The 27,678-nt window shown below is 41.7% G+C and overlaps 1 protein-coding gene across 9 annotated transcripts in view; it reads right to left on the reverse strand.

Annotated features, from left to right (window-relative positions):
- GLRA2 (glycine receptor alpha 2) overlaps window positions 1-27,678 on the reverse strand; it is a 203,201-nt gene that overhangs the window by 99,715 nt on the left and 75,808 nt on the right. For all 9 annotated transcript variants that reach the window (XM_053311481.1, XM_053311488.1, XM_053311480.1 and 6 more), the window contains 3 exons: window positions 23,738-23,820; window positions 21,741-21,878; window positions 17,449-17,663 (listed from right to left, as the gene is read on the reverse strand). In XM_053311481.1, the coding sequence (XP_053167456.1) occupies window positions 17,449-17,663; window positions 21,741-21,878; window positions 23,738-23,820 (436 nt within the window). The remainder of the gene's footprint in view (window positions 1-17,448; window positions 17,664-21,740; window positions 21,879-23,737; window positions 23,821-27,678) is intronic.

A 27,678-nucleotide genomic window follows, 5' to 3' on the forward strand; every position in this document is an offset into this window, starting at 1 on the left:
TAGGAGTAATTCTCTAAGCACAAGTGCCTTGTCCCAATTTCTAGGAATTCCTTGCGCACACAGCTCCATCACATTCCATTCCCAAAGGCCTCTCAGAGGCTTTTGTGGAGTCATGGGACTGCTGCGGGGAGATGGCAGAGAACGTCTTCTATCATGTGCGCTTCTGTGGATCCAAGCCTAGGAACTTAAAGTGGAGAAGTTTGCATTCTAATGCAGGATGATAAAGAGCAGCAATAATTTCCAAAGTTCACCGTGCAAAAAGTGCACAACAGCAAGCAATGTTACTCATGGAGCAAACACTCAGTAGAATCACACTGGGAGTGGTCAAATAGAAAACATCCCAACTGGCGACCCAGGACAGGCCAATCGCTCTCCTGGCTGTCTAACTTCCCAGCTCTCTCATCTGGGACTGTCAAATTCATCTAATCCCCCATCCCTCATTAATGGAGTTACTAGATTTTTACTATTTGCTCATCAAATGTAAACATGGTGGTGTCCTTGTTCTTGCTACAACACTCAAAGCAACCCCCTTTGGTCCTGTCCCTGCTGGCAGCAACCCACCATGGGCTGGGTTGATTATATCTTTCTCCCCTTGGAGGGGGTTATTCAGGGGTGGAGCTATGATTGGGCAAAAAGGTTCAAAGAACCCAAGATGTCCAGCTTCTGAAAGCTGGCTGGCTCTTCCCTCACTCCTCCCCTGAGTTCTGGCTGGCCTCATTTCTCAGCTGGGTTTGTTGTTCGCTGGATATTTTCTTTGTTCTCCCTAAGAGACCAAAGAAGACACCCAGCCAACAATGAAGCCAGCTGGTAAATGAGGTCCAGAGAGTTGCACTGGCCCTTCTGGGTGCTGGCCATACCCCCTGCATGTGACGTCATGCACATGGACTCCAGACTTCATTTCCCAACTGGCTTTGTTGTTGGCTGAGTGTCTTCTTTGGTCACTCCCTGACAAAGAAAATACCCAGAGGACAACAAAGATGCTTGGGAAATGAACTCCAGAGGCCATGTGTATAACATCATTCTCAGGGGGCATGGCTGGTGCATGCAAGAGTCCAGGGCCAGATTAAGGCTTTGGGGAACTCAGGGCACTTAAGGTAGGAGGGCACTTGTGGTCTTGTCTAGATGACAAGCATAAGAGATTAAACATTTTATCCCTCTTTCTTTGTTCAGTTATAGCTATGCCCCTGACATTTGTATGTTAAAGTGGGGAGAGGTTACCAAACCTGTATGTCTGAATGGATGCAACTCTGGTCCTATTTGGAAATCAGTCCGAGGTTGTTCTCCGCAAGCTCAAGTTTTAACCCTCATCTTGTAGTGAGTTCTACCACTCCAACTCGAGGTTTCAATTGTGGAGCATTACACGCAAATGCAGAACTGGAGACTGCATTCGCTGTAACCGGAGTTTAGGGAGGAAGCTCCTCCTTCTCCCTGGCCATGATTGGTTGTACCAATCTTACATGCAAGAAGGAAGCCCACACACATGCAAGCCCACACACATGCAAGAAGGAAGCCTACTCCAACTGGCAGTAGCTTGCAGCAATCTTCCCCAACATTGCTAACTGACATTTCTTCATTAAACTTGAAATGCAAGGAACTGAATGCAAGATATTTTACATGGAAAACATGTAAGCATTACTACCCTCGCCACAGTCCAATTCAGTATAAATTCACATACATAACAGGCAGTAATTCAATAGATACAGCTTTCTACTGCACTGCATTTCAATGCCTAGAAAGGCTGTTGTCAGGCCAAAAAAAAAAAAATGGTGGCATGTCATTATCCAGTTGGGATGTGCACAAAACTGGTTTGGCTTGTTTGGTTCAAATTCGAACCAATTTGAACCAGGGTGGGTAGGTTCAGTTTTGGTTTTGCTCTAACCCCACCCCCTCAGTTCGGTTCGAATTTGAACCCAACTTGAACTGGTCCTAAAAGGTTCTCCATAGGGTATAATGGGGACTCAAACCCAATTTGAACAAAGGTGGGTGGGTTCAGTTTTGGTTTTGTTCTAACCCTGCTCTTGGTTCAGTTCAAATTTGAATCCAACTTGAACCAGTTCTAAAAGGTTCTACATAGGGTATAATGGGGACTCGAACTGTCCCATTATTCCCTAGGCAGAGCAGCTAGTGGCACAAAACTGTGGTGGGTGGTAGGCAGCTAGGGGTGTCTAACACCCACCAAACCCCAAAGCAATCTAACACTCCTATGATTTTAGATGATTTTTGAAGACCTGGTTCAAATCGGTTCAATGCAATGAATAGGATTCTCTCCCTCATTCAGAAAAAGAACAGTGTGTGACCTTGAGTGTTGTGACCTCTGAGTTCACAGCAATTAAGAAGGTCAGGACACACACTGTTCTGAATGGGGGACGGATTCCTATTCCTTCACTGAAACAGGCTAAAATCTTTTTTTAAAAAACACCTCCAAAACCATGAACATCATTGGCTTGGAGCTCCTGTGGGGAGTTGTGGCCATACCTGCCTTGCACCCAAACCGACTTTGGTGCCCAGGCACCCCCTGGGGGGCAATAGGGGCATCCTCAAATCCCCATTATTCCCTATGGGAGAAATACAAATAATTGAAAGATCTTCAAAAAATCATTAAAAATTGCAGGAGTGTCTAATTGCTTTGGGATTTGGGTTGGCACTCATGGGTGCCTACCATCCCAACCCAGTTTGGGAGGCTCGAACCTTTGAACCAGTTTGAACCAATTTGAATAGAACCAGGTTCTGTTGGTTCGAACTCAGACTGGCATTGACAATTCAATGTCCTGTTTGGTTTTAGTTCGAACCTTCAAACCGAACCAGTTTGAATTCGAACCTGTTTGCACATCTCTATTATCCAGCCTACGAAATGATGACAGTAATAGACAAATATTTGAGAATTATGTTCCACATAGCTGTCTGGTAAAGAAAATGTTTTTGAACTTTTTTGGGATCAACAATTGTTATTGGGCCTGTCACTTCTTAATTGAGAGGCAAGAACATCTAGAGAAATGTAGTCTAATCATCCAAATCTTGAATGAAATTGACCGAATGAACCTGCAGTATAGTTCATTACACATCCCCAATGCCTTTAAATTAGATAAGCGCTCAGAGCAATTTCGGTAAACTGTGAACAGCTTTTACGAAAACCTAATTAATGTATGGAAGCTGTGAAGCTAATCAACTCTTGGAGACATGTTCACTCGGGGAATTTTACATTAACCAATTTGCTCAATTGCAGGTACCGTTTGAAAAGGTGTTTCTCAGAGAGAGTGTATGAGGTTTTGACAAGGTTATAAAAAATCTGTCTTTGCCCCAGTTGTCTTAGGAAAGCATGAATATCTTTCTGCCCAAAGATATGCCACCAAATAAATGATAAATAGGCTGCAAATAGCAACACAGCAATAATATATTTGCTCTTGTCTCTTGTTAGATAGAGAAAGCAAGTCTCTGATACAAAATGGAAGCTAGCAGAAATTCTGTAGTACTATTTCAGCCATTCCTAGATAAGGAAAATACCATATTTCTTGTTTTTACATTCAGCTGTCTTACAAGACATATGTAACTACATACTTGTACATACGGTTGCATGAGCCACAGCTTAGTTACAGTCGGAAGGCTACTTTCTGGAAAATATTTATTATTGTTGTTGTTGTTGTTGTTGTTGCCATGTAATTTGAAATCTCATGTTTATCCTGGACACCATTTAGATTACTGCTCAGAAAAGGATTCACCATCCCGTTCATTTAAATTTGTTTAAAATGTCATCAAATAATGTATCTTGGTTAATCATTATCATCAAATGATTTTGCTTAAATGCCAAGGAACATCCACTTAATAATGTACATTTCTTTGAAGCTCTGGATGATGTGGCCTGTCAAAATGGGGCTGTGCTGGAGGAAAGGGAACAAGAGGCTATTCATGCAGGGTTTCTAGAGAATTCTGAATGACCATTGTCAAAGGCATAATGCTGGACTAAACAGACACAGGAAACTGCCTTATACTGGCTGTATTTCCACTCCCCCCACCCCCGCGCTGGAGAGAGGGATGAGCTTCCTCCCTCAATTCCGATTACAGCGAATTCAGCCTCCAGTTCTGCATTTGCATGTAACGCTGGGGAACAGAAACCTCAGGTTGGAGTTGCAGAACTCACTACAACCTGACGATTCAAATTGTAGTTTGGAGAACAAAACCTCGGGTCACCAGAGTTTGAAGGGGTGTCCTGTGTTCAGATGTACAGGTTTGGCAACTTCTGGTCCCTTCAACTCTGGTTTCACATTACATGCAAATGTCACCAGTGAGTCAGACCATTGGTCCATCTATCTTAATATTGTTTACACTGACTGGCAGTGACTCTCCAAGGTTTCAGGCAGGACGTTTTCCCAGCCCTACTTGGAGATGCCAGGGATTGAATCTGGGACCTTCTGCATGCAAAGCAGATCCTCTGCCACTGAGCTACAGCCCCATTCCTTAATCTCAGACCGCAAGCCTTATCGCTTAGGAACCTGAGATAGCCCTGGGCTTCTCACTCTTGCTTTAAGCTCCAGACAACAGACTCATTGACACATTTTTACTGCCCTTTCTCCATCCAGTCAGGATGGTTGGCTGGCTGGCTGTTGGTTTTTAAAAATAAAACAAAACAAGCTTGTTCAATGTTTTATCATTTGGTCAATTAAAATGCCCCTTAGAACAGGCAAGGCTTAGTTGGTCACCAGGGCTCAGTCATCATCATCATCATCATCATTATTTTACATTTATATCCCATTCTTCCTCCAAGGAGCCCAGAGCGGTGTACTACATACTTGAGTTTCTCTTTCACAACAACCTTGTGAAGTAGGTTAGGCTGAGAGAGAAGTGACTGGCCAAGAGTCACCCAGCTAGTTTTATGGCTGAATGGGGATTTGAACTCGGGTCTCCCTGGTCCTAGTCCAGCACGCTAACCACTACACCACGCTGGGTCTCTCATAACAGTATGGGTTTGCAGTAAAGCACAGACTGACTGAAGAAGTAGAGAGAAGTGTTCCCTTTTAGGCATGTGCATGTATGTGTGCACGCTCACAAGTTTTTTGGATGTCCACTCAGTTAATTTTAGATTCCACTCACATTGAATCAGGAAGGCCCCAATCTGAATGCACATGCACACACACTGACTTAATACTGCCACCCAAAACAAAACTCATTCTGCCCACAGATGGAAAAAAAGAAAGAAGAAAAAGTGGTAGAGTGGGGGGCTTTTCCTCTATGGGTACAGAAACTCACATACTTCAAGGGTGATGGGAAATTGTCTACAAATCTACTGCCCACATACCTCAGGGATTATGGGAAAGGATTTCCCAATCAGAGGGTGATGTTTCTGGAGAGACTTGTGGCCCACCAACACTTTTTCCAAAATTGAAGCACTAGAGACATGAAAACCAGTCTATCCCTCTGTATCTGTGCCTCTTAACAAAAGAATGATAAGCAAAAATGAGTAGCCAAAACATTTCACAACATGGAAATAGATGTCACCATCTACTAAATGCTGCAAGTCAAGTAGCTGTTTAAAGCACAACTGTAGCCATTGATTGAAGAGTTGGCAATTGTACATGTTGAAGCCTAGGTGTAGGAAATGGTGGTTAAAACATGCTCTCCCATAAATTGTTCATCACTAAGTTCATCCAGTGCACCCCTCCCTCCCAGACTTGGCAGCAGTCTTTGTTTTATTATAACAACATCTTTGGAATTCAATTACCTGTGACTTAAGAACCCAACATGAAAATGGCTTTCAAAGAACCAATAGATGTTTAAGAACATTCCTTTAAATAAAATATTCATTACAATTTTTTCCATAAGGAAAAATGGACCCAGTGATGTGGCAAAGATGGGAAATTAATGTTAAAGAATGACAAGTGCTGTAGCTGTTCTCAGAGCAGATTTGTGGCACTTTAGGTGAAACAATGGCGCTGTTCGCCCCCTTTGAGAGTTGCTAAAAGCCAGAAGAATGCACTTGCAGTGGGGTGGAGGATAAACCTAAGAGTGCTAGAGACCACATGAGTATTATGAAACAAATGAAAAGGGTGAGAAGCAAAACAAAAAACCACCCAATAAAAAACCCCTTGAGTGTTACTTTTGAGTTGCTGCTTTCTGGTGTTGGAAATATCAGCACTAGAAAATTTTCAGAAATGCATCCAGAGAACTTTGATTACATCCTAGTAGTAGTTAGGCAACATTTGTGTATGTGTGTGGGGGGTGGGTGGGTGGGGGTGGGGGTGGGGAGTAGTACAATAAATATCCAGCCCCAGCACAGCATCCCTCCAGTGGCTGTTGCTGTTGTCTACCTTATGTTTCTGCTTTTAAAACTGTGAGCCTTTTGGGGACAGGGAACCATTTGATTTATGTTTATTGTAAACCACTTTGAAAACTTTGGTTGTAGAGTGGGATATAAATATGTGTAGTAGTAGTAATAGTAGTAGTAGTAGTAATGATGCTCAGGATAAGGAGCCAGTCTTGTGACAGAAAGGCTTGAGTTGCCCCCTTTGCTAAGCATGGTTTGCCTTGATTTGCATTTGGATGAGTGACTACATGTGAGCAGCACTGTCTGCTGTAAGATATTCCCCTTAGGGAATGAGGCTGCAGCTCAGTGGTAGGGCATCTGTTTGCATGCAGGAAGCCCCAGGTTCAGTCCCTGGTATCTCAAGGTAGGGCTGGGAAAGACTGCTGCCTGAAAGCTTGGAGAACCACTGGCAGTCAGGATAGACAATACTGATGGACCACAATCTAGCTGATGGACCAAAGGTTTGACTCATTAGATGGCAGCTTCCTAGCAGGGGTGTAGCTATAATTGGGGGGATGGGTTCAAAGAATCCGGCCACTCAGTTCCACCCCTCCCTATTTTCTTCATTATCTCCTTCACTCCGGGGGTCCCTGGGGACACGGCCCCCCGCTTCCCCTAGCTACGTCCCTGCTTCCTAGACTTCCTATCTGCAACCCAAGTGGACAACAAGGTTGCCATTGCTTCTGCCTCCCATTTCCCCTCAGTCCTTTTGCCTGCCCTTCCCAGCTGTTGTATGACACACCCGGATTCTGCTCATTGTCTTGCACGTGGAGGAAGGGTCAGAGAAAAGGACTGGGAAGTGGTATGGAAAGCCAGGGGTGCCTGGTGTCCTGTTTGGGCAATGTATTTAAAAGCAGTGGGGGGATCTCTAGGGCCAGCTTGAAATAAGGCATGCACCCCTGCTAGTGCAAAACCTGGCTGAGTTATGTGTGGTCTTCATAAAACGGTGTATTTACAATGTGCATACCCAGTTCATTCCATAAATGTGAGAGCTTCCAACAGAGCTGTGTTTTGATAATGACAACGACATCATCATCTGAACACAATCAATTGGCCATAATTCATTTCTGAATTTCACTGCACATCACACACCACATAATATCCCTGCTATTTAACAAGTCCTACAGATTTGTGGAACAAAACTCCATCAATGATGTTTTCCTATACTTAGGCTTCCGTCCAGGTTAAAATCCTTCCAGCCTTCAACCTAACATGTCTAAATATAAAGTTGCAACCAAAAACAAAGATGATGATAGAAATTTTGGTTGTTAATGATCCAGAAAACACATCAGATTACACTGGTTTATTTGCAACAAGCAACAATTCTGAGCAAGTCAACAACAAATATTTATACTGTCTATAGCACAATGCATTTAATTTTAGTGTTAACATAATAATGTAGAGCTATTTCTGTATGCTGCACTGTGCAGAATGCAATCTGAAATAACAACAACTTTGCTCTTATTTTGGAATACTGCTGTAAAATAAGACAATTTTGGTCTGCAGGGATTCCATTGTCTTATACAAAATCCACAAGAGATGCTGGCACTTCAGATAACAATGGGCAGAGAAGAATACTTGGCAAATCACAAATACAGTAGATGGTGTTGCTTTTTACAAGGCAGACAAATACAGAAAAAAATGCCCTGTGGGGGTGCCTCAGAATGAACAATGGTATTGATAATATGACTAAAAGAAGCCTAAATGATTTCTCTCATCAAAATGATACATACAGAGAAAGGAAATGATAATGAAAGGGAACACAATGGCAGTAAAAGAATGATGTCAACATCTCAGCCTTGGAAATGTGTACAGGCATGGTTGTCTGCTCACAGCAGTCCCATTAAGTAAGTGCAATTACATGATAGAATTCTAACTTTCAAAAAGGAGATTGAAAAAGGCAAACTTCTTTACAACAGCGCAATTCCTGAGGTTTGTGAAATCCAAATTTAGTTTCAGGAGACTTAAAAGCCTTGATCGAATGGAATAAGCAGAATAGGTGGGAAATGGTTATTTACAACTGCATCACACTGTGCATTAAGAATAGGTTTCTATGAAGGAGTTGTTTAGGACTAGGTACTCATTAGGCTCATCATTCAGATAGCTACCAACATAATAACAAAACTCTATTCCAAAATATGCATCTGTCCCTTTGTACATATGAATGCAGTCTCCAAACTGTCTCATATTTCAGACTAGAGAAATAAAACAGTGATAAGGAAGTAACATAGGGGAAAAACTTAGCCCAGGTCCCCTTGGCAACCAAAAGGTATAAATGTGTCATGAGCTCCAGCATAGCTCCATTTAAACCAAAGGAGGCACATGGTTTCTCAGACAGAGCAGAATTTGTGACTCAAACTATGGGAATGCCCAGAAAAAGCAAGCACAGCTGAGTCTGGACTTGAAACAACTCCTTTCATGTAAAGAAAGCTTGGAAGTTTTGTTTTGAAGAATGCTGACCCTTGTGTGAATGCAATATAAATGTGACTTGGCTGTGTAAAGAGAAGCACTATTAGTAAATGGAAAACTTAAGAGTTCATGGCACTTAATACTATAATGCTACATTTCACAGCTCAAAACACAATTCACCTTCTTTATTTATGCTCCTATCTTTAACTAGTGCAACAGAAAAATGCAGACATTTGGATAAACACTAGGGATGTTTATTCCCACCCCCACCCCTGCCAGCCTCCCCCTGAGTAGCCCGGGTCAGTTCAGGCATGATTTGGGCCTCCGTGCAGGCATGGAGGTCACTAAAATCACCTCCATGTATGCACAGAGGCCATTTTAGTGACCTCAATGCTTGTGCAGAGGCCTGAAATGGCCTGGGCTACTGGAGGAGGCCAGCGGGGGTGGAGTGGGGAGCTGCCTCCCCCCCCCCACAGCCACTGCCACAGCAGCCACCACCATCAGCACTTCTAATGTACCTTTTTACTCCCCACCCACTACTTTTATGGAAGCCCCCCTGACCAGGGGCGTATCTAGTGTGGGGCGGGCAGGGCACGTGCCCCGGGCGCCACTTGAAGGGGGGTGCCATTTTGTAAAATTAAAAATTAAAAATAAAAATGGCTGCCGAAAACAAAATGGCCATCGTGCATGCTCAAATGGCCTCTGTGAGGCCCTAGGTCATGCCAGGCCTTGCAGAGGCCATTTGAGCATGCACGGTGGCCATTTTGTTTTCAGTGGCCTTTAAAAAAAATTATTTTTAAAATTGGCCACTGCACATGCTCAAATGTTACCTGTGAGGCCCTAGAGGCCAGCGGGGTGAGGGGGAACCTTTGCAAAAAAAAATCCCCACAGACTTTAGGAAGCCCCCCCAAAGGGGCTACAGGTTAAAAAAAATTAAAAAATTAATATAATATAAGTCACTGTACACATATTCAGATTGGCACTATGTACAGAGAATCAGGGCTTGTGAATACTGAGCTGACGCTTATGAGCTAGGATTGTATTCATTTGCTCTTACTTTGCTTCTTGTGGTAAGTGAGTTAAATGTGATGTCTTGCTAATATGGCTATTAATGGTGAGTTTGTCTTTGAATCAGTGTGAAATCCTTAATATTAAGGCCCACTGGGAGTTTCTTGCTCTCTTTCTCTCATTTTAACTGTCTTTCTGAAAGACTAGAATAAATTCCAAGCAGTGACACAGTTTACTCTGCATATCCTTTAATTATTTTCAGAGTATCTGGGAAAAGTCAAATTCTCCATTGATTTTTAAAACTTATGTAATAGTGATGCTACAATGCATAGTAGAGAATTAGACAGGCACTTCTGTTTAGTTTCCCAAGTACACCTCCACATAGTATTTGGGTATTTCATGAGCCCCAGCATACTGAAATTTGTAGTTTTCCAGCATTTTTTGATCTGGCTACGTCCACTGCTAAATAGTTTTTGAAATATTAAAAGATTAACAAGCTTGACTTGTATTTTTCAGCTGATATGATGGTAAAGTTATCTGAAAGATGGGTGTCAGATGCTTGGACAGGGAGCTCAATTTCAGTGCTTGTCCTAGGCGCTATTTTCCCTAGATACGCCTCTACCCCTGACACCCCCCTTATTGGTAAAGGGAAATCCTCACTGGGTTCCCCTTTACCAATAGAGTTCTGAGATGGCTCAATTCGAACTGGGCCCAGTCCAGATGGACCGGACCGGGCACGATTCAACCCGAACCATCTGAGCAGAGCCAGCCTGAATTCAAGCCTGGCTTGATCCGAGCTACCTCACATACTCCGAATAAAATCCACATATTTGTTTAAAAGGTGTCTTGTTTAAAAGGTGTTTAAAAGGTTTAAATGGTGTCTTTCTAAAATTCTCTAAAGTCTTAGATATGAGTAAATAGAGTAGTAAAGGTGCACCTGTAAGTTATGAAATAATAGTACTGAATTAGACAACTAATGGGGCCAGTGGAGAACCTGGTTTGCACACAGAATGTCCCAGGTTCAATCCCGGGCATCTCCAGGAAGGGCTGGGAAAGACTCTTGCCTGAACCCTTGGAGAGCCATTGCCAGTCAGTGTAGACAGTACTAAGCTAGATGGACCAATGATCTGACTTCATATATAGGAGTTTCTGATGTCCCTGTGTAACTGGAACTTAAATTTGCAAGTCATCTTAAATATGGTCTGGGCCTGCCTCACTTGGCCATTCATTAAGTCTGAGGTAGGAATTAAATAACAAAGCTGAAATATCATGTCTGCATCGCTCCGTGTCTCCCTATAAACCAGGTAGTCCAAACAGACATATCTCTATCTGCAGAGACTCACATAAGTAACATGTGTGGTTCCGGATAAGTTATGCCTTCTTATCAGATATTCTTCATGGTTTTCATGATAACTGATGGGCTGCTGCAAGAATGCACTAGCTAGGGGTTCCAATCTACATTGTATGGGACCTGTTTAATGGAAAAGCTTGTCACCTGACATGTGGGAGGGTGGGAAGGAAGCGTTTGTTTCAAATACACCACAAAACGCTGGCTTCAGGAATGTGTAGTATGCCTTGTAGAGATTGAGAACATCACCCAGCTCCTCTAATTTGCTAGATATTTCTATTTATGTAACAATGAGAGATTATACAATTAACTTCTTGTGTTTTTAATCACAGCACATAGACAAACTTTTTTCAGAGGATCATTTGGGTGTTATCTGTCTGAGGCATTTCGGGGGAGGGTGGGGGGAGGTTTCGCCGAAGGTGCGCAGATTGTCAGTTACGTAGTGTCAACGTGTTCGGTGCTATATGGAACAAGAGGTATTCTGAATCTAGTGCAAGGACTTAGAGCTGGTTCTCACATGACCCAGGGAAGGAGATTATTCATGCATTGGGATGCTGGAGTGAATCTTGAGCTTGAGCACCTTCACAAATATGGATACTCTGACATGACCCACCCAACTATATGCCTATTCAAGGAGACTATACAGATGCAAATACAGCTTTTTATATAGGCTCCAGTTCACATTAAAGATCTACAGGGAAGAGGGTCCATGGGCATATGAGCATAAGAAGCAGCTTTACATCAAGTCAGACCATTTGTCCATCTAGATTAGTACTGTCTGTCTACACTGAATGGCAGGGGCTTTCCAGGGTTTCAGACAGAGGTTTCTCCCAACCCTCCCTGGAGATGCCAGGGATTGAGCCTGGGACATTCTGCATGCAAAGGAAGTGCTCTTTCACTGGCCAAAGACCCATATGATAGTTGTGTCTGAACCAGTCTTTAGGTCCAAACAAGACAAGATGCTGGGAGGCATGTAATCAGTCATCAATGGCTTTTTAAAATGGATGTTTCCGGATGTTCTGAATCTGATCAGAGCAGTGTAGCGGGGCAGTTGGAAAGGATGTTTAACTTTTCCCTCTTGGGCTGTTTTCATGATAAAAATTGGCCACACAACTGCTTTCTCACCTATAGGGGGGGAAATAGAAATCCTCTATATTTTCTCTTGGGAGAACTGGGAAAGCGGGGAGGGGGCAATTTTGACCAGAAAAATAGCCTGATGAGAAAGGGTAAACACTTCTCTCCTGCCACTTCTCCAGTCAGATGCAAAGCATTTGGAAGCTGCATTTCAGCTAAAAAGGAAGGCTAGCAGGAGACTGATCACATGTCTCACGGCATTAGCATCTACATTGAAAAGACAATAGGATGACTGCAGAATATTCAGGAGTTGGCAACTGGTGGTAATGGATTGGCAAAAGTTAGAAGGTGACAGAAAAGTAGATAAACCTAAGCTAGTAGGGTCTAACGAAGACTTTTGAAATCGATATTTATTAAGATGGGATTTGAAGCTGGCCTTACAAATTGAGGGGCAAAGGCTGTTCCAGGCACAGAGAGAAGCAAAGTAGAAGGTGCTAAAACATGAGTGGGAGAAGGAGTTAGCGCTAGTAGATGTTACACATTTTTGGATTAATTACACAATTGCTTTTAAAAGTCTGGTTCCTTTTACAACAAATTCTGTGGGGAGTTTTTTTTTGGGGGGGGGGGGGTTAAACACTAAATGTTTCTCAACACTCAAACAAATGACCTGGGCACAGAAATAGAGAGATAGTTACACATGCTGTAGAGAATGTTTTGTGGCATTTAGTGAATTAGTATGTTATCAGGCTAAGAACTAATGCCTATAATTACGCTGCACACCTGTTGCTATTAAAGCCAGCCAACATTTCCATGGAAATGAGACACAAAATCTTGGCATCTTTTGGTGTGTATGTGTGTGTGTGTCTGTCTGTGTGCATATATATATATCCACACACGGGTACACATTTGAAACAAAGTTTGCATCTGTATTATCAGACCCTTCTTTACAGACGTTTCTAGAAATCAAGGTTAAAAACTGAGCCAAGTGTTTAACAAAGGAAAACAGTTATATGGGTGAACAGAAGACGATACTGTAAGAAAAACTTGGCGTCCATATGCGAAAAATGAAATAAAATATAAATAAATCAATAAAATGGGGATTAGAAAGCATTTACTTCTGTTACTTCTATTAAATTATAAATTATTTTGAGGCCATATATCATCACCATATATTTATATAATTGGTTTTAATTTAGAAAAATATATGAAGAATTATGTGACAAACATATATTCTCATAACTGTTTGAATAGCTGAAAGTATTATACTAGATAAATACAGGTGTGTGCAGAGTGTCAGTAATAGGGCTGAGTATTTAACATTGTATATATAATTGTGTATATAACATGGATTATGTCATTTATAAATTTAGGTAGCATGGTGTCAGTTTGATCACAAGACAACTATGTAAAAAGTTTGTAAAAAAAACAACATGTCTTTTATGGTTTTTGTCTGTTGAATTTAAGAAATCATTAAGGAGTGCAATAGTGGAACAGAGTGGAACTCAGTTTCCCGGTTTCCCCAGCAATGGCCACCAAAGGGGCTTAGAACTCTCTCTCAGTAATTTGCTGCCCTTGCTCTGCTGCTTGAGTTCTGGGACCCCACTGAAGTCTCACAGATCCCAGAATTGGAGCAGGCTATTAAAAAGCCAGTCATTAACGAGAGTCTATGCTGTTTTTTGCTGAGTCAGAAGATGAGGGTGCAAATGCATCCCCCTGACCTGACCCTCCATACACTAGCTAACAATGCTAGCTAACAATGTTAAACCCAATGAATAAAAATAAACCATTTTGAGTTAAGATCATTTTAACCATCTAGCTTATGAACTGATTGTAGTTTAGCTACCTGACCCAGTTACAAAATTGTACTTCCCATGTTCCAGCCATGGTAACTTCAAGGACATCCCTAGAATGTTTTGGATGTTTTCATATCATAGAAAGCCAAGTTTGACTGCATACCAGTCATCCAGACAAACAATCTCAATGTCTTCAAAACAAAAAAGCATTAGCATCAGTGAGTCTGGTAAGAAAAAGGAAAATGGATGCTGTAAAAATAAGGAATAATCAGAGACTAGGAGTCCAAAACTACTTTTAAATGTTCTTCAGCTCAGCTTGTCCAAATTTAGGGACAAGCTGTCTCATAAGTGGACCAACCTCTCACATAAATGAAAACAGATTTTCAGTAAACCTAATAAATGTAATTATTGTCCTTTGCTATTAGTCAAGGGGTGTGCATTTTGGAATTTTCTTGTTTAGATTTGTATCCGAATCGAAACACGCCCGTTTTGTTTTGTACCCAAATTTTCTGAATCTGAATCCGCCCTGTTTTGTTTTGTAGCCGAATTTTCCGAATCCAAATCTATTTGGATTTTTAAAAAGGGTCCCAGGGCAAAAAGAGTGGGTGGTGGTGGTAGCGTCCAATGGGTGGAAGCTAGCAGCCAAACTTCAAAGGAATTAGGCAAAGGGCTGATTTTTTGTGAATTTTTTAAGTTTACACATCTTTAAGAATTTTCCCATAGGGAATAATGGAGATTCCAGCAAATGTATCGCTTCAAATCAAGGGGAAAGGGATGATCCAGAGTGGAGTGTGGTGGGTGGTAGTGCCCAATGGGGGCAAGGAAACTTCCAGAATTATTTCAAAGAAATTGGGCAAAGGGCTGATCTTTTGTGATTTGATGAAGTTTACGTGTCTAAGATTTCTCCCATAGGGAATAATGGAGGTTTAGGTTTCAGAAGCCCCATAATTCCACTTGGGGGGCACTGGGGTTGCCCAGAGTGAGGAGTTGTGTAGTGCACATAGGGTGCCAACCACCCCCATACGCACAAGCCCGTGGGGTACTGGGTTTTGTTGTTTCTGAGGTGTTCATTGTACATTCTTTGGTAGCATATGAGATTTTCAGTGAAAAACAAGAATCCACTCTCATATGCTACCAGAAAATCTACACTCAGAACACCACAGAATCAACAGAACCCAGCACCCCATGGGTTAGCAATCCTTCCCCTGGCCAATGTGGGGTCAGTGAAGAGTGGCAAGAAGCAAAAGAGCCAATGGGGAACAAGGAGGGAATTGTCAGCAGGTCAGCCCATGATTTAGGTCACCGATCAGAAGGCTGGAAGGGTGGGAAATTCAGAGATGTCAAACACAAAATGGAGACTGACTCAGAGATCACCACAAAATCGAGGTCCGAAACAACAAAACGTTTTGTAGCCGAAACAGGGACGTTTTGTTTTGTATACAAAACTTTTGGATCTGGAAAATGGGTGTTTTGTTTTGTCTACAAAACATCCGAAACAGGCTGTTTTGGGTACAAAACGTTTTGTATCCGAAACGTTTCGCACATCCCTATATTAGTCAATATTTGACTTTCCTTGCTTCATAGACAATAGTTTTACAGCAAATGCTGCAGAAAACTTTGAATTTTTCACATGCCGTTTGCCTTAAACACTGCTGTCAGTCAAAAATAACTCTGCAAGCAATTACCTGAGTAAATGGGCAAAGTATATAGTTGTAGGTCTACTGACTCCAAAAGATAATTTTCTGTGTAGATAAAATAAAGTTCCTGGCATTAATTTTAGCCTCAAAACACCACTATGTTCAGCTCCTTTTCTTCAGGAGGTTGAACTGCAGATGAGTTGAATGGAGAGCATAGTCAAAATATTGCAGCACTGAAAACATTAGATGACCCTGGGAGATTATGATGAGTCTCATCTATTTCGGCTTCCAATTGGAATTAAGCAAAGAATTAAGCATATCCAATCAGCGTTTTTGTAGCTCCCAGTTCAGGTCATCACATGACACCAATATCACATGACACCAGCATGACTTGGCTCAAGAATTAAGCCCAGGGCCTCCTCAGAATATGTGCCACATGCATACAAACAAAGAAAAAAAATCTGTTCCTGAACTATAGGAGAGGTGTGGTGATTAAACCAAAGGGAAATCCTGGTTTAATCTTTGCACCACCTGAAAAAGGGCTTTGCAGGTACATTCAGACTTGGGAGGATCAAGTTAGCTGTCTGCCAACACTCTTCTGCTTGCTGTAAGTAGCATGTCCTATACATTTGCGATTTTTAAAAAGACACTCAGCTAGAGACCTATAATTATCACAAGAAAAATGTCCTTCTTTACAGTCTGTGTGAGCATCATGTCTTTTGCAAAGCAAGCCAGCAAGTTGAACCAACAGTACTAAATCACCAGATTTATCAGAGCTACTTCATTTTACCACTAGAAGAGCAACATCAACAAAATCTGTGCAGTTTCATCCAATATATTCCATTTAAGCAGACTACTACAAAGAGCATTTCACTAAACCACTAGAGTTCATGGCCAAGCCATTAGCAGACATTCGGTAAATGCATGTAAAGGAGGAGGAGAACCTTCATGGGTTCAAGTGAAGATCTGAACAGAACTTATGTTTATAGGCTTCCTCCACTACCCCCGCCCCCACACCTCCATTCCAAGACTTACCAGCTTCACTTAAAACTTCCAGGTCATGCTGCTTCTATGTCACTTAATACTGCCAGGTCATGTCAATACATGAGCCCATGGTGCCACTGGTAAGGTCATTCTGGCTATCTATGTTTGTTCCACTGCACATCTGCAATGTGTCTATGCGTGTTCACTTGTACAAGTGTAGGCAGCTCTTCCCATTATCAGGAACCTTGTCTTTGCTCTATGGACATTCAGTTCCTATCTGAACATTTGAAGAAAGTTCTAGCTCTGACTTGTTAAGGGGAAATCCCAAAATAATTTACTCAACAGGAATTTAGCAGACTCATCTACTGATTGCACAACTTCTACTTCCTGGTTACCCTAGCAACCATCTTGACTGACCAAAACTTAGAAGAAGAGCCATGTTATGGGCTTGATGTAGTTTCTTGAAGCCCTTCTGATACATACATTTTACAGTTTATTTAATCCCATAGCCAGTAGCTCAGCAGTGAGGAATTGTGAGAAAACCTCTCACAATCTATGCTGCACTATTAATATGCAATGGCCTGTGAATATTTTCAGCCACACACAACACATCCATCTTATTTATTTATTATTTCTCTGTGTAACCCGCCCTGAGCCATTTTTGGAAGGGCGGTATAGAAATTGAATAAATAAATAAATAAATAAATAAAACACATCCTGCCATCTATTACAAAATAAAACATCTAAAACAAAATAAAATCCACCCAAAACACCAAAATAACTGTTTGTCAGTACATACCATAACATCTCAACTGGTTATTAACATGCAAGAACAGACTTGACAAAAGAAAGGACAAAAGATAGTTCCAATGCTAAATGACTTAAATGGGGAATTCTTACTTTTGGAAGAGAAGCTCTGGAACCTGAACTCTGAGTAGTCATGGTCAAGACGGTGGTGATGCCCAAGGCAACTCTGGCTGGAGCAGCATCCATGTTGATCCAGAAAGAAACCCAGGACAAAATGACGATCAGCAGGCTAGGAATGTACATCTGGATTAAATAATATCCCATCTGACGCTCCAAATGAAACTTTACTTCAATGCATGTAAATTTTCCTAGAACATGAAATTGCTTTTATAAATCATTTTTGTACATTTTAATCTTACTTTATTATGAGCATAAATTAAACTGCCTTAGGCAAATGGATTTTGAAATGTCTAATTATTTATTATTATTGTTGTTGTTTACATAGTAAGACAAGTGTTATTGACTGGTTTGTTTTATCCAGACATCGAGTCCTTCCCAAGGACCTGGAATGGCTGAATTTTATTGTCAATGTTGTTGCTGTTGTTATAGATATCGTTGTTGTTGTTGTTATTCAGTCTGGCTTCATTTCTTTACCAGAAATATGAAAATACTGCACAAGTTCTTACCTCAGCTGACATCCTGCTTGGATGACCACTACTGTAGGTGGTCACTTTGAGACTTTTATATCACTTGACCCAATTAACTAAGAGACAATTTTTCAATTTTGAAAAAAATACAACTTTTGGATCTTGTTGAATAGAGTTTTATACTGGAAGAAGTTGTTAGGACTTGTCCAAATTTTCATGAACAATGAAAGAGTTAAATTAGTGTGTTTTTTTAAAAGATGTTAAATTAGTAATAATCATAATTTTTAAAAGATCCAGGCTTTAAATGCTAGACAATAGAGAGCAAGGAATTTGGTGTGATGTTTTTCGTAACAGGAACTTCTGCATTAAAGGAAGAAATCTCTTTTAAAAACTGAAAGTGATTTGTATCTTTTTCAGTGGGAACTAGTGGCATTACTGAACTTTGAAATTACCTGGCTTGGAATATGAACTTGTCCAGCTCCTAATAATGTGTGCCGTCGAGTCGGTGTTGACTTCTGGCGATCACAGAGCCCTGTGGTTGTCTTTTGATAGAATACAGGAGCGGTTTACTATTGCCATCTCCCATGCAGTATGAGATGACATTCCCATAGTCTGGGAAACATATCGGCAGGGATTCAAACCAGCAACCTCTGGCTTGCTAATCAAGTCATTTCTCCACTGCTCGACTGCATTGTGAATTGAGCAACATTTCCCCCATAAGTTCTACTTTGTTTTGGAACTTAAACCAAATTCACCCCTCCCTTGCACCCTGAATGCTGCAGTAACAGTATACCAGCTGCTGTGAGTGACCCAGGGAAATTTAGTTTGGCAAACAGTCTTTAGTTTAGACTTTTGGTACCCTAGAAACTACATGCAATAGGGCTCATTGGGCCTGGGATCTTATCACGAGCATCTCTGGAGCAAAGATGATTTTGTTTTGTTTACCAAGCCCAATTCACCAACAAACTAAAGGGGATTTGCCCATAACGAACGGAAATTGCTGTAGTGAGAACTTCACTATACACACAACCACCTAGTTTGGGTCACAGGATTTTCATTTATCCTCACTAACACTGTGATGGAATCCCATCTTTACAGACAAGGAAGAGAGGCCAAGTGAATGACTTGGCCACAACGACTACTCTGTGAGTCCATGAATCAAATGGAGCCTATTACCACATACTTCCTACTGGATTAGATTATCATTTTTGCAACTGGAACCCTATCAGTATTCTAAGATCCTGTTCATACTTAAAATATGTTGTGCTAATTTCCTTCTTGCTCCTTACTAAAAACCAAAAACCAAGAACGATTATTGGCCAATGAAATGGGCTCTAAACTACCTTAAATGTAAAAAAACAGAAATAGAGAAGAGCTATCCATTGCAACTGAGAGCTGTCCATAAAGAGTGGTAGACCAGTGAGTTAATAAAACAGCTGAAGCAATATGATTGAAAAGAGGAGGTTGCTTTGTAATTATATTGTTTTTCATTAACATGTTAAATGATAACATTTAGTAATATCAGGCGAAAGCAACCATCCCCTTATTGAAAGCATATATTACCTACTTCTGTCTGTGGCGGTGATTTCAAAAACCTTGCTTGATTCTACAGTATTTTCGGCCACAATCCAATACAAGGTCATATATATTTAAATAGGCTTAAGTCTAATTGTATTAGACTGAGGGTGTTGTGTGTACAAATGGCAAGGCTTTAAAAATGTAAAGAAGAACAAAAAGAAGTAAATGTTTTTTCCCCCTTTCTCAAAGCTGTCAAGAAGATTTTGTTTAGTGATGCTATGAAAATTTCAAGGATTCCTCATTCTTTATATCCTTTCTACAGAGCAAGGGGCCTGAAGTTGGTGAAAATAAGCCTAAGAAAGAAAGAAAGAAAGAAAGAAAGAAAGAAAGAAAGAAAGAAAGAAAGAAAGAAAGAAAGAAAGAAAGAAAGCTTCATCATATATAATGAAATGGGGGTGCAGGGTACAAGGGCAGATTAAGGAAGAGGAAGAAGAGGCATTTGCCTATGGCAGCAAAATTTGAGGAGTGATTTGCCACTCCTCAAATTTTGCCATGCCTCTCTGGGCGGTGGCGATAGCTTCAGGGAGGGGGGCAGGAAAGGAAATCCCGCTGCCAGCAGCAGGATGGGGCATGGTGTTGGCAGGCAGCTGCAGGGAGGGTGGGGGTGAGGAGGGAAGAGTGTCCCCCCCTTTAAACCTTTTAAATTGCCAGGAGTGGCGGTGGCCTGTCTCTGGCCCCACCAGTGACCCCTCCAGTAACATCCCACACACGGGGCTGTGGCTCGGGCTCCGAAACCAAGCGAGCTCTCCCCCATCTTTTCAGGCAGTGTTTGCTGCCTGACAGTGTTTATTTACCTTTCTCTCTCTTCAGGGGGAGAGCCTGCTTGTCTTCAGAGCCCAAGCCACAGCCCCGTGTGTGGGATGTTACTGGAGGGGTCGCTGGTGGGGCCGGAGACAGGCCACCGCCACTCCTGGCAATTTAAAAGGTTTAAAGGGGGGTACTCTTCCCTCCTTGCCCCTCACCCCACCCTCCCTGCAGCCAGTTGCTGGCACCCCCCCCATCCCACTGTCAGCAGTGGTGATATTTAGAGGCAAAGGGGGGGATTTTCCCCTCCATGCCCCCCCCCCACTTCCATGCAGAGGCAAAAAGGTTAATCCGACCCTGACGGGGAATACTATACATACAGCTTGTTGAGCAGTACTTTTGTCTCAGATTCATAGGGAGAAGAAAAGTAAAGGAAACAAATACAGAAATAAAAAGGATAATTACTGTAGAAAATGCTACAGTAAAATACAGGAAAATACTGTAGATAATTGTACCACTGGTCTCCATTGCCACTGATCAACACAAGAAAGTGAGAAATAAGCCATGCAGTGAGCTAAACTCCATTCCTTGTTACTTATCTGTATTAATATTCAATTTCTTGGGCCAAGAAAAATTCCTATAACAAAACTAAAGGAGAAAGAATTGGGAGAATATGCCCCCTTCTGTAGCAAGTGTCCATGCTGCCCTTTAGAAGTCTTATCTCGTTCTTTGAAAACTGTGGCCATAAGCACCATTCCTGCAAATTCCCTGTTTCCTTTTAGTACCATGTAGCAGCACTGCTTATATCAAGCTTGTACTGTATATTTCCAGCTTTTGCTTGACTTCTAGACCTAGTTCTCACAATTAGCAGCTGAGGTAGTAAGCCTTGGGATTACATCACTTCAGATTGCAGTTGGGGAAACCACATGAAGAAAAACCAAAATCCTACATAGGGAACACTAACGTTTCAGGGAGAAGGCTGGGCTAGGATTTTCCTCCCCACTATCTAACTTTCGATGTGTAAGTAATTTTCGTTTTTGTAGCCTGCAATCCTGTGATGTCTCCAACTGTAGTCTGAGGTGGTAGACTCCAGACACAGTTTTATCACCTCATCTGCTGTTAAGAACTAGTAGTAGGGAAAGGGCACAGTACGACTGGGTAGGCACTACATGCTTTGCTCCCTGAGAAGGGAGCAACTGTTATCATCTCTAACTGTTCTGCAAGCATTAAGTAAATGTGGAAATAATAAATCCATCCTTGCTTTTGCTCTGTGTCCTTTGGGGTACCGTGCAGTCCACATCACAGAACAGAAAATGCCAAATAGAACCGCAGCTACCAAGGAAAGCCTACATACATTGTAGGAAGACTCTTATATTCCAGAGAAATGATTCACTCTTCTCACTCAGTTTACCATATCTCCTATTGCCTATCAGATGTGAAGAGAATAATTAATTTAAATAATAAAGAAATGCTCACCAGTATTGTAATGCTTTGTGCAATAACCAAGTTCCTGCTCTTCCTTCAAGATAAACTGCGGAAGAGTTAAACCTTCGGCTACTTGTACCGGATGAGTACTCATCCACTCAAATATCAGGTCATTCATAGTGTAGCCAACTAGAATAAACATATCACATTTGATTAGATAATAATAGAGTGGCACACTCTAAAGCCAAGAAAGACAAATTATGTCAATAAAAGTGGGAAAACATCAATGGAGGATAAATTACATTAGGGAGCACTATGCCAAGACAGTTAATACACAGAACAAAATGATACCAAAGAAGTCCAGTGTAAATGCGGGAAACACCTGACTGTAACTGTATAGGTACCAATGGCTATATGATGAAATTTTGGAGAATATGCTATATGTTATTAAAGAGATTTTGGGAGAGAAAGAAATATTGTTGTGAACCGCCTAGAGCCTCGGAGTCAGGAGGTATATATTAAATGAATGAATGAATGAATGAATGAATGAATCTCCATTCAGCCATGATACTAGCTGGGTGACTCTGGGCCAGTCACTTCTCTCTCAGCCTAACCTACTTCACAGGGTTGTTGTGAGGAGAAACTCAAGAATGTAGTACACTGCTCTGGGCTCCTTGGAGGAAGTGCGGGATATAAATGTAATAAATAAATAAATAAATAAATAAAATGAATGATTTTACTTTAGTTCCTTTGATTATCTTATTGCCTATTGGAAGAATATGGTTATATAGTGGGCAACTTCCAGACTAGTTAGTCATCTCTATGCACTTTTTAAATCAGTGAGACAAATTAGTTATGACTAACTTAAGTCTCATTCTAGGATTTAGTCATGACTGATTTAGTCTGGGTGTTGTCCAGAGAACTAGTGACTAACAATCTGAAAGAAGTAACCATGTGAATGTCTTATACCGAGTGAGAGCATTGATCTATCTAGTCCAATATTGTCTGCTTTTACTGACAAAAATTGTCAATAGTCTATAGGCAGCTCACTGGCTCCTGCCGTTGCATCCGGCTCCTGCCACCTCTCTCTGACTAAGGAAGCCCAGGCATAGGCAGCATCTCTGCCTCATTGCCAGCTTGTGCCGCAGTGGGTGGGAGCGCTTCTGATCAGTGGGGCAGGCAGCAGGAAAGCTGCTGGGCTGGGCTGGTGATGGAGATTGCTTAGGCAGATGCCACTGTGCCAGCTCACCAAGAGCACTGCCACCTAATGTTTGGGAATCAGTTGGGTCAGATCAGGAGAATGGATGGCCCAGACTCCAAATGTTCAGCTTGGCGGAGCAGGGAAGGGAGCGAGCAGAGAGCACGGAACTGTTCACTGTGCTCTCCGGGTGCGATCCGGAGCCAGGAGAAGTACTAAAACAGTGCTCCTACGCCACCGAGTCTATGGCAGTGGTCTTTTCCCATCACCTGACATCCTTTACACTTGAGATGGCAGGGATTTACTTGTTTATCTATAACATTAATCTATCACATTCTCTGCATATGCACCCAAAGCCACTTACAGCATAAAAAACAATTTAGAAGGAAAACCCACACAAGATGATTGAGACTAGGACCTTGTGCATGCAGCTGAATTCAGACCCTTCTCAAAGTACTAGTTGAATGGAGAAAGTAAGCAAAAGTAAAACCTAACTAATGGCTCAGCAGAACGACATGCCCTGGAAAAACCTCCAGAGGTCAAGAACGAGAACATCTAGTCCTATAGTTTGAAAAAAACCATGGTGTTTTGACTGCCTAATAGCCTCTATTGAAACGTGAGAGGGACAGCTGAAACTCTGTTAAATTAGATTTCTTTTCTTTTTTTAAAGGAAGATATTGTAGCAGTATGGTCCCCAGAGTTGCTGTGTCAGCAGAGAAGGGCATGCCAGCAGCACAATGTCACAAACCATGAAGTTATAGCAGCATAAAAGAGGTATTAAACACCAGCATCTCAAACAGAGAAAACCTTCAGAGTTAGGGGATTAAAAAAAGAACATCTGATTACTCACAGCTCTCTAGTTGCATGGTACATGTTTGTACATCCATGGGAAAGTTCTTCAGGTCCATGGGGCAGGATAAGGTTAATGTTAGCCTAATGGAATGCAAAGAGATTTAACTATGTTGAGTAAGGAGGAAATGATAGCCAAAATGGCTAAAAAAGCTGTTGTTGAATGACAAAGGGCAAAGGCTGTTTCCATCTGTTAGTTCTTATAATCAAACAAGGTCAGTATGCCAGATGCTGATTATCTTAAGGGCTGGTCTTTTTCAGACAAAAGGAGTCTCACTGAACTCCACAGAAGAGTTACCTACTTCCAATGTATCTCTCATTTTGGAAAATTTGAATTGGTAACCCGATTTAAATATTTATGTTCCTTTTTCTACCACAAAAGCAGTTTGTGTTTGCTTTTTCCCCTTGCAGGCACCATGCACAGACACACAAGCACATTAAAATAGTAGTCAAGTACTCTTCCATTGGGATATGAGCAGGAAGAGACATCCTGATAATACGGATGGAATTTTTGGTTTTAAATTGAGACTGTGAAGAACCTAAAACAAAAACTGGACTACATATTTCTTTCTCTCCCAAACCAGAACAGAACTTAGAACCATTATTTGAATGTCTCTGTTAAACCACAGCAGCACAGGACCTCAAAGCCATTCCAGTTAACAGAAAAGCACAATGTTTGTTATGCGAGATTCGGGGTAATCTCACCTCAAAAGACCTGATAAGGCAGTATACCCAGGTGGTTAGAAAATGAAAGCCCTCAAAATCAGGAACTTGCAGGTTTTTAATTAATGCAAGCAAAAGTGATGGTACTGAAAATGTACAGCAACTAGGGCCAGAGAGTTCAAACACTCTTGTACTGCAATAATATTATTTAGAGCTGGCATCATTGTATAGTTGCAGGGTCCTTAGAAGTGCCCACAGCTGATCCTTGAGACCACCTCCATGTCTGTAGCTTTCTTGTGGTAGGGCACAGCAACTATCTCGGGGCCACTCAGGTATAAGGGGTCAAGGGAGGGCCATTTTCTGAGGGGTGCGCTGAAATGTGGAGCAGGTCCTGTTTTATCTGACTTATGGAAAAAGCTACCTGCTGTTTTACTCTGTGTGTATGTCTGCAGTTTGTTTATGAAACAGCAGATGAGTTCATCAGCCTGAGTAGGTTCATATGATAACTCAGACAATGGAGAGCTTCAAAGTTTAACAAAGTTTAAACTAAACTGGGCTGAGAAACAAACTGGTAACTAGTGCAAATAGCCCAACATTGGTCTGATATATTTGTTATACATTATAGACATTCAAAATTTGCCTGGACATTTTTTAAGGTGATATGTTTTGTGGATGAAAAGGAATAGATCTTGTCTTAATATTTTTCACAATCTTTGCTTGTATATAAGTCAGAGACAGACCATCCTTTTGCTAAATCTGCACAGAGAAGCTACACTGTAGTGAGATACTCCACTACAAGACAGATATGTCATCTTAGGTACATATTTATTAGACAGATGTGAAAGAGTACATTTTCCCCTAGTCCTTCTCATGGGCACTGGACTTTTCCAGGCTATCCAGCTCCCAAAGTTGACACACAGAAGAATCCAACAGTTACCAAGGAATAAACACTTGTCTAAAACCTAATGCCACGGCAGGGAAGTAACCTGCCTAGAGAGCAGGGGGCAATTGGTTTGAATCCCTGCTGGTGTGTTTCCCAGGATATGGGAAACTCCTATATTGGGTAGCAGCAATATAGGAAGGTGCTGAAAGGCATCATCTCATACTGCACGGGAGATGGCAATGGTAAATCCTTCTTGTAATCTGCCAAGAAAACCACATGGCTCTGTTGTCACCAGGATTCGACACCAACTCGATGGCACCACCTTTCCTCCCCACCCCACCTTAAATCTAAATTTTGTCTAAATCTAAATCTGCACAGACCAACTGAGTGTTTGACTTTGGGCCAGTATGGACAATACTTTACTGGCCCATGTAGTTAGAAGGAGACCTACTGAGTGCACATATATTGTGATGCCCCTACCCCACAGCACATCACTTTATCATATGTGCAGGGAGCTGTCCATTGTTATGATTAACACCCCCTCCAACATGTTATAAAGTTGTACCCCATCCTGTCAGGTCTTCTCAGCAGGCCCTCCTTAGTGTCCCAGGCCCTGATGTAGTGCGTGGTGCCTAGACTCATAGGAGGGCCTTCTCTGTGGCCACCCCTCTTCTTTGGAACACTCTCCCCCACCAGATTCGTTCAGCCCCTTCCCTGGCTGCTTTTAAGGCCCTTCTTAAGACACACCTGTTTCGCCAGGCGTTTGCCCTTTAATATTTTTTAAAAATTGATTGTTGTTGGTATTTCTGTTGTTCACCAGCTAGAGTCTTTGGAGGGGGCAGTATATAAGAAGTTTCAATAACAAACAAACATGCTAGGACAATGTTGGGATGTCCGCGAAAGACATCATCATGGGCAGACTCTTGGCAAATCACAAGAGGGAAAGTATCATTTTTAGTGACCAATATTCTCACATTTATAATGAATCTCTCCTAGCATTAATGAAATTGAATGAGCAAGACATTCAGTATCATTTTCAAATTCACTTAGCAGCAGATATTCCTCCTTTGGCAGCTTCCTTTGTAGCATCCGATTTTATAAAGACATTGAAAATCCTACTCTACTTTTAAAAAAAGCTTCCTTCTACCTACTTCATATCTTAATAAAGTCCCCCAACACTCAGTTAATAACAGCCCCTGTTCAAACAAATGTCACCACTAGAGCAAGCTATAAAGAACAAAAGGAAATAAAGTGAGTTGAGTCTATGTGTTAAGGGAGATGACTTAACTCGTTGATTTTCTAGGCACAAGATTGAATTTTTATTCCAGAATTAAGCAGTCTAGCACTTGCGAACTATATCAAAAGCTCAGGCAAATCAAGTCTCTTCCAAGTGAAGCAGAGACACTGTGTTTCAGACAGCCATGTCTGGCAAAAACAGACAGCCATGCTCAGTTTGCCAGAGTAAGTAAAAATGAAATTAATCAAGTTGATAGACTAAAAAGTGATAGCTGTAATCCAGAGACAATCAACACATCGGAAAGCACAAAACAGCCAAATAACTATTGAAAGTGAAAAGGCAACACCTTTAAAACTAAGATGTTCTTATAGAGCCATACAAGCACATCCAGAGGTCCCCCTCCCCAATATTTCAGAACATTTTCACCATGGCACTGTTTGCAGTTTTGTATCTGTTAGAGGTAACTGGACTGCACTTAGTGACTCTGCCTTTGGATTAGGGATATCCTCTTTTCTTGCAGTTATTGTCTATTCTACCAGAGATTAATGAAGCCGAACAAATAGAAATGAGCTCAATTCACAGAAAACCCCATTTGTGGGACTCATACAAGGAGGAGGTAGGGGTGTGCATAAAACCAACTGGCCCAGTTTGGTTCAAGTCTGAACTGGACCCAAACAGGACTGGTCCAGTTTGGTCCAGCACCCCCTCAACCCCCCCCCCAGGGTTCGGTTTGGTTCATTGAGGTTTACAAGCTTTTTTGGTTAAATTTATTTTATTTTATTTTATACTTAATACTTAGTTTTAATAAGTATTATAAATATAAGTATTATTTTATTTTTGTACTTGTATTCTCTGATGCCGGGGGGGGGTTGTCTCCGGAGGTTCCCCTCCCCCCATGGGCCTGCATTATGGCTCAAATCACCCTGTAAGGGTGGTCTTCAACCCATTCTTGGTCTCACCTCCCTCCCAAATGGTGGCCATTATGGAGGCCACCGCACATGCCGTGCATGTAATGACCCGGACATGCAGAGGCCCATTGGGCATGTACGGCGGCTTCCAAAATGGCTGCCGCAATGGGGTGAGGCCCATCGAGCATAAGACTGCCTGAACAGGGTGATTTGAGACATAATGGAGTTCTGCAGGGGTAGGGAGAACCTCC

Source organism: Hemicordylus capensis, chromosome 3 (assembly GCF_027244095.1).
Source record: "Hemicordylus capensis ecotype Gifberg chromosome 3, rHemCap1.1.pri, whole genome shotgun sequence".
Taxonomy (NCBI): domain Eukaryota; kingdom Metazoa; phylum Chordata; class Lepidosauria; order Squamata; family Cordylidae; genus Hemicordylus; species Hemicordylus capensis.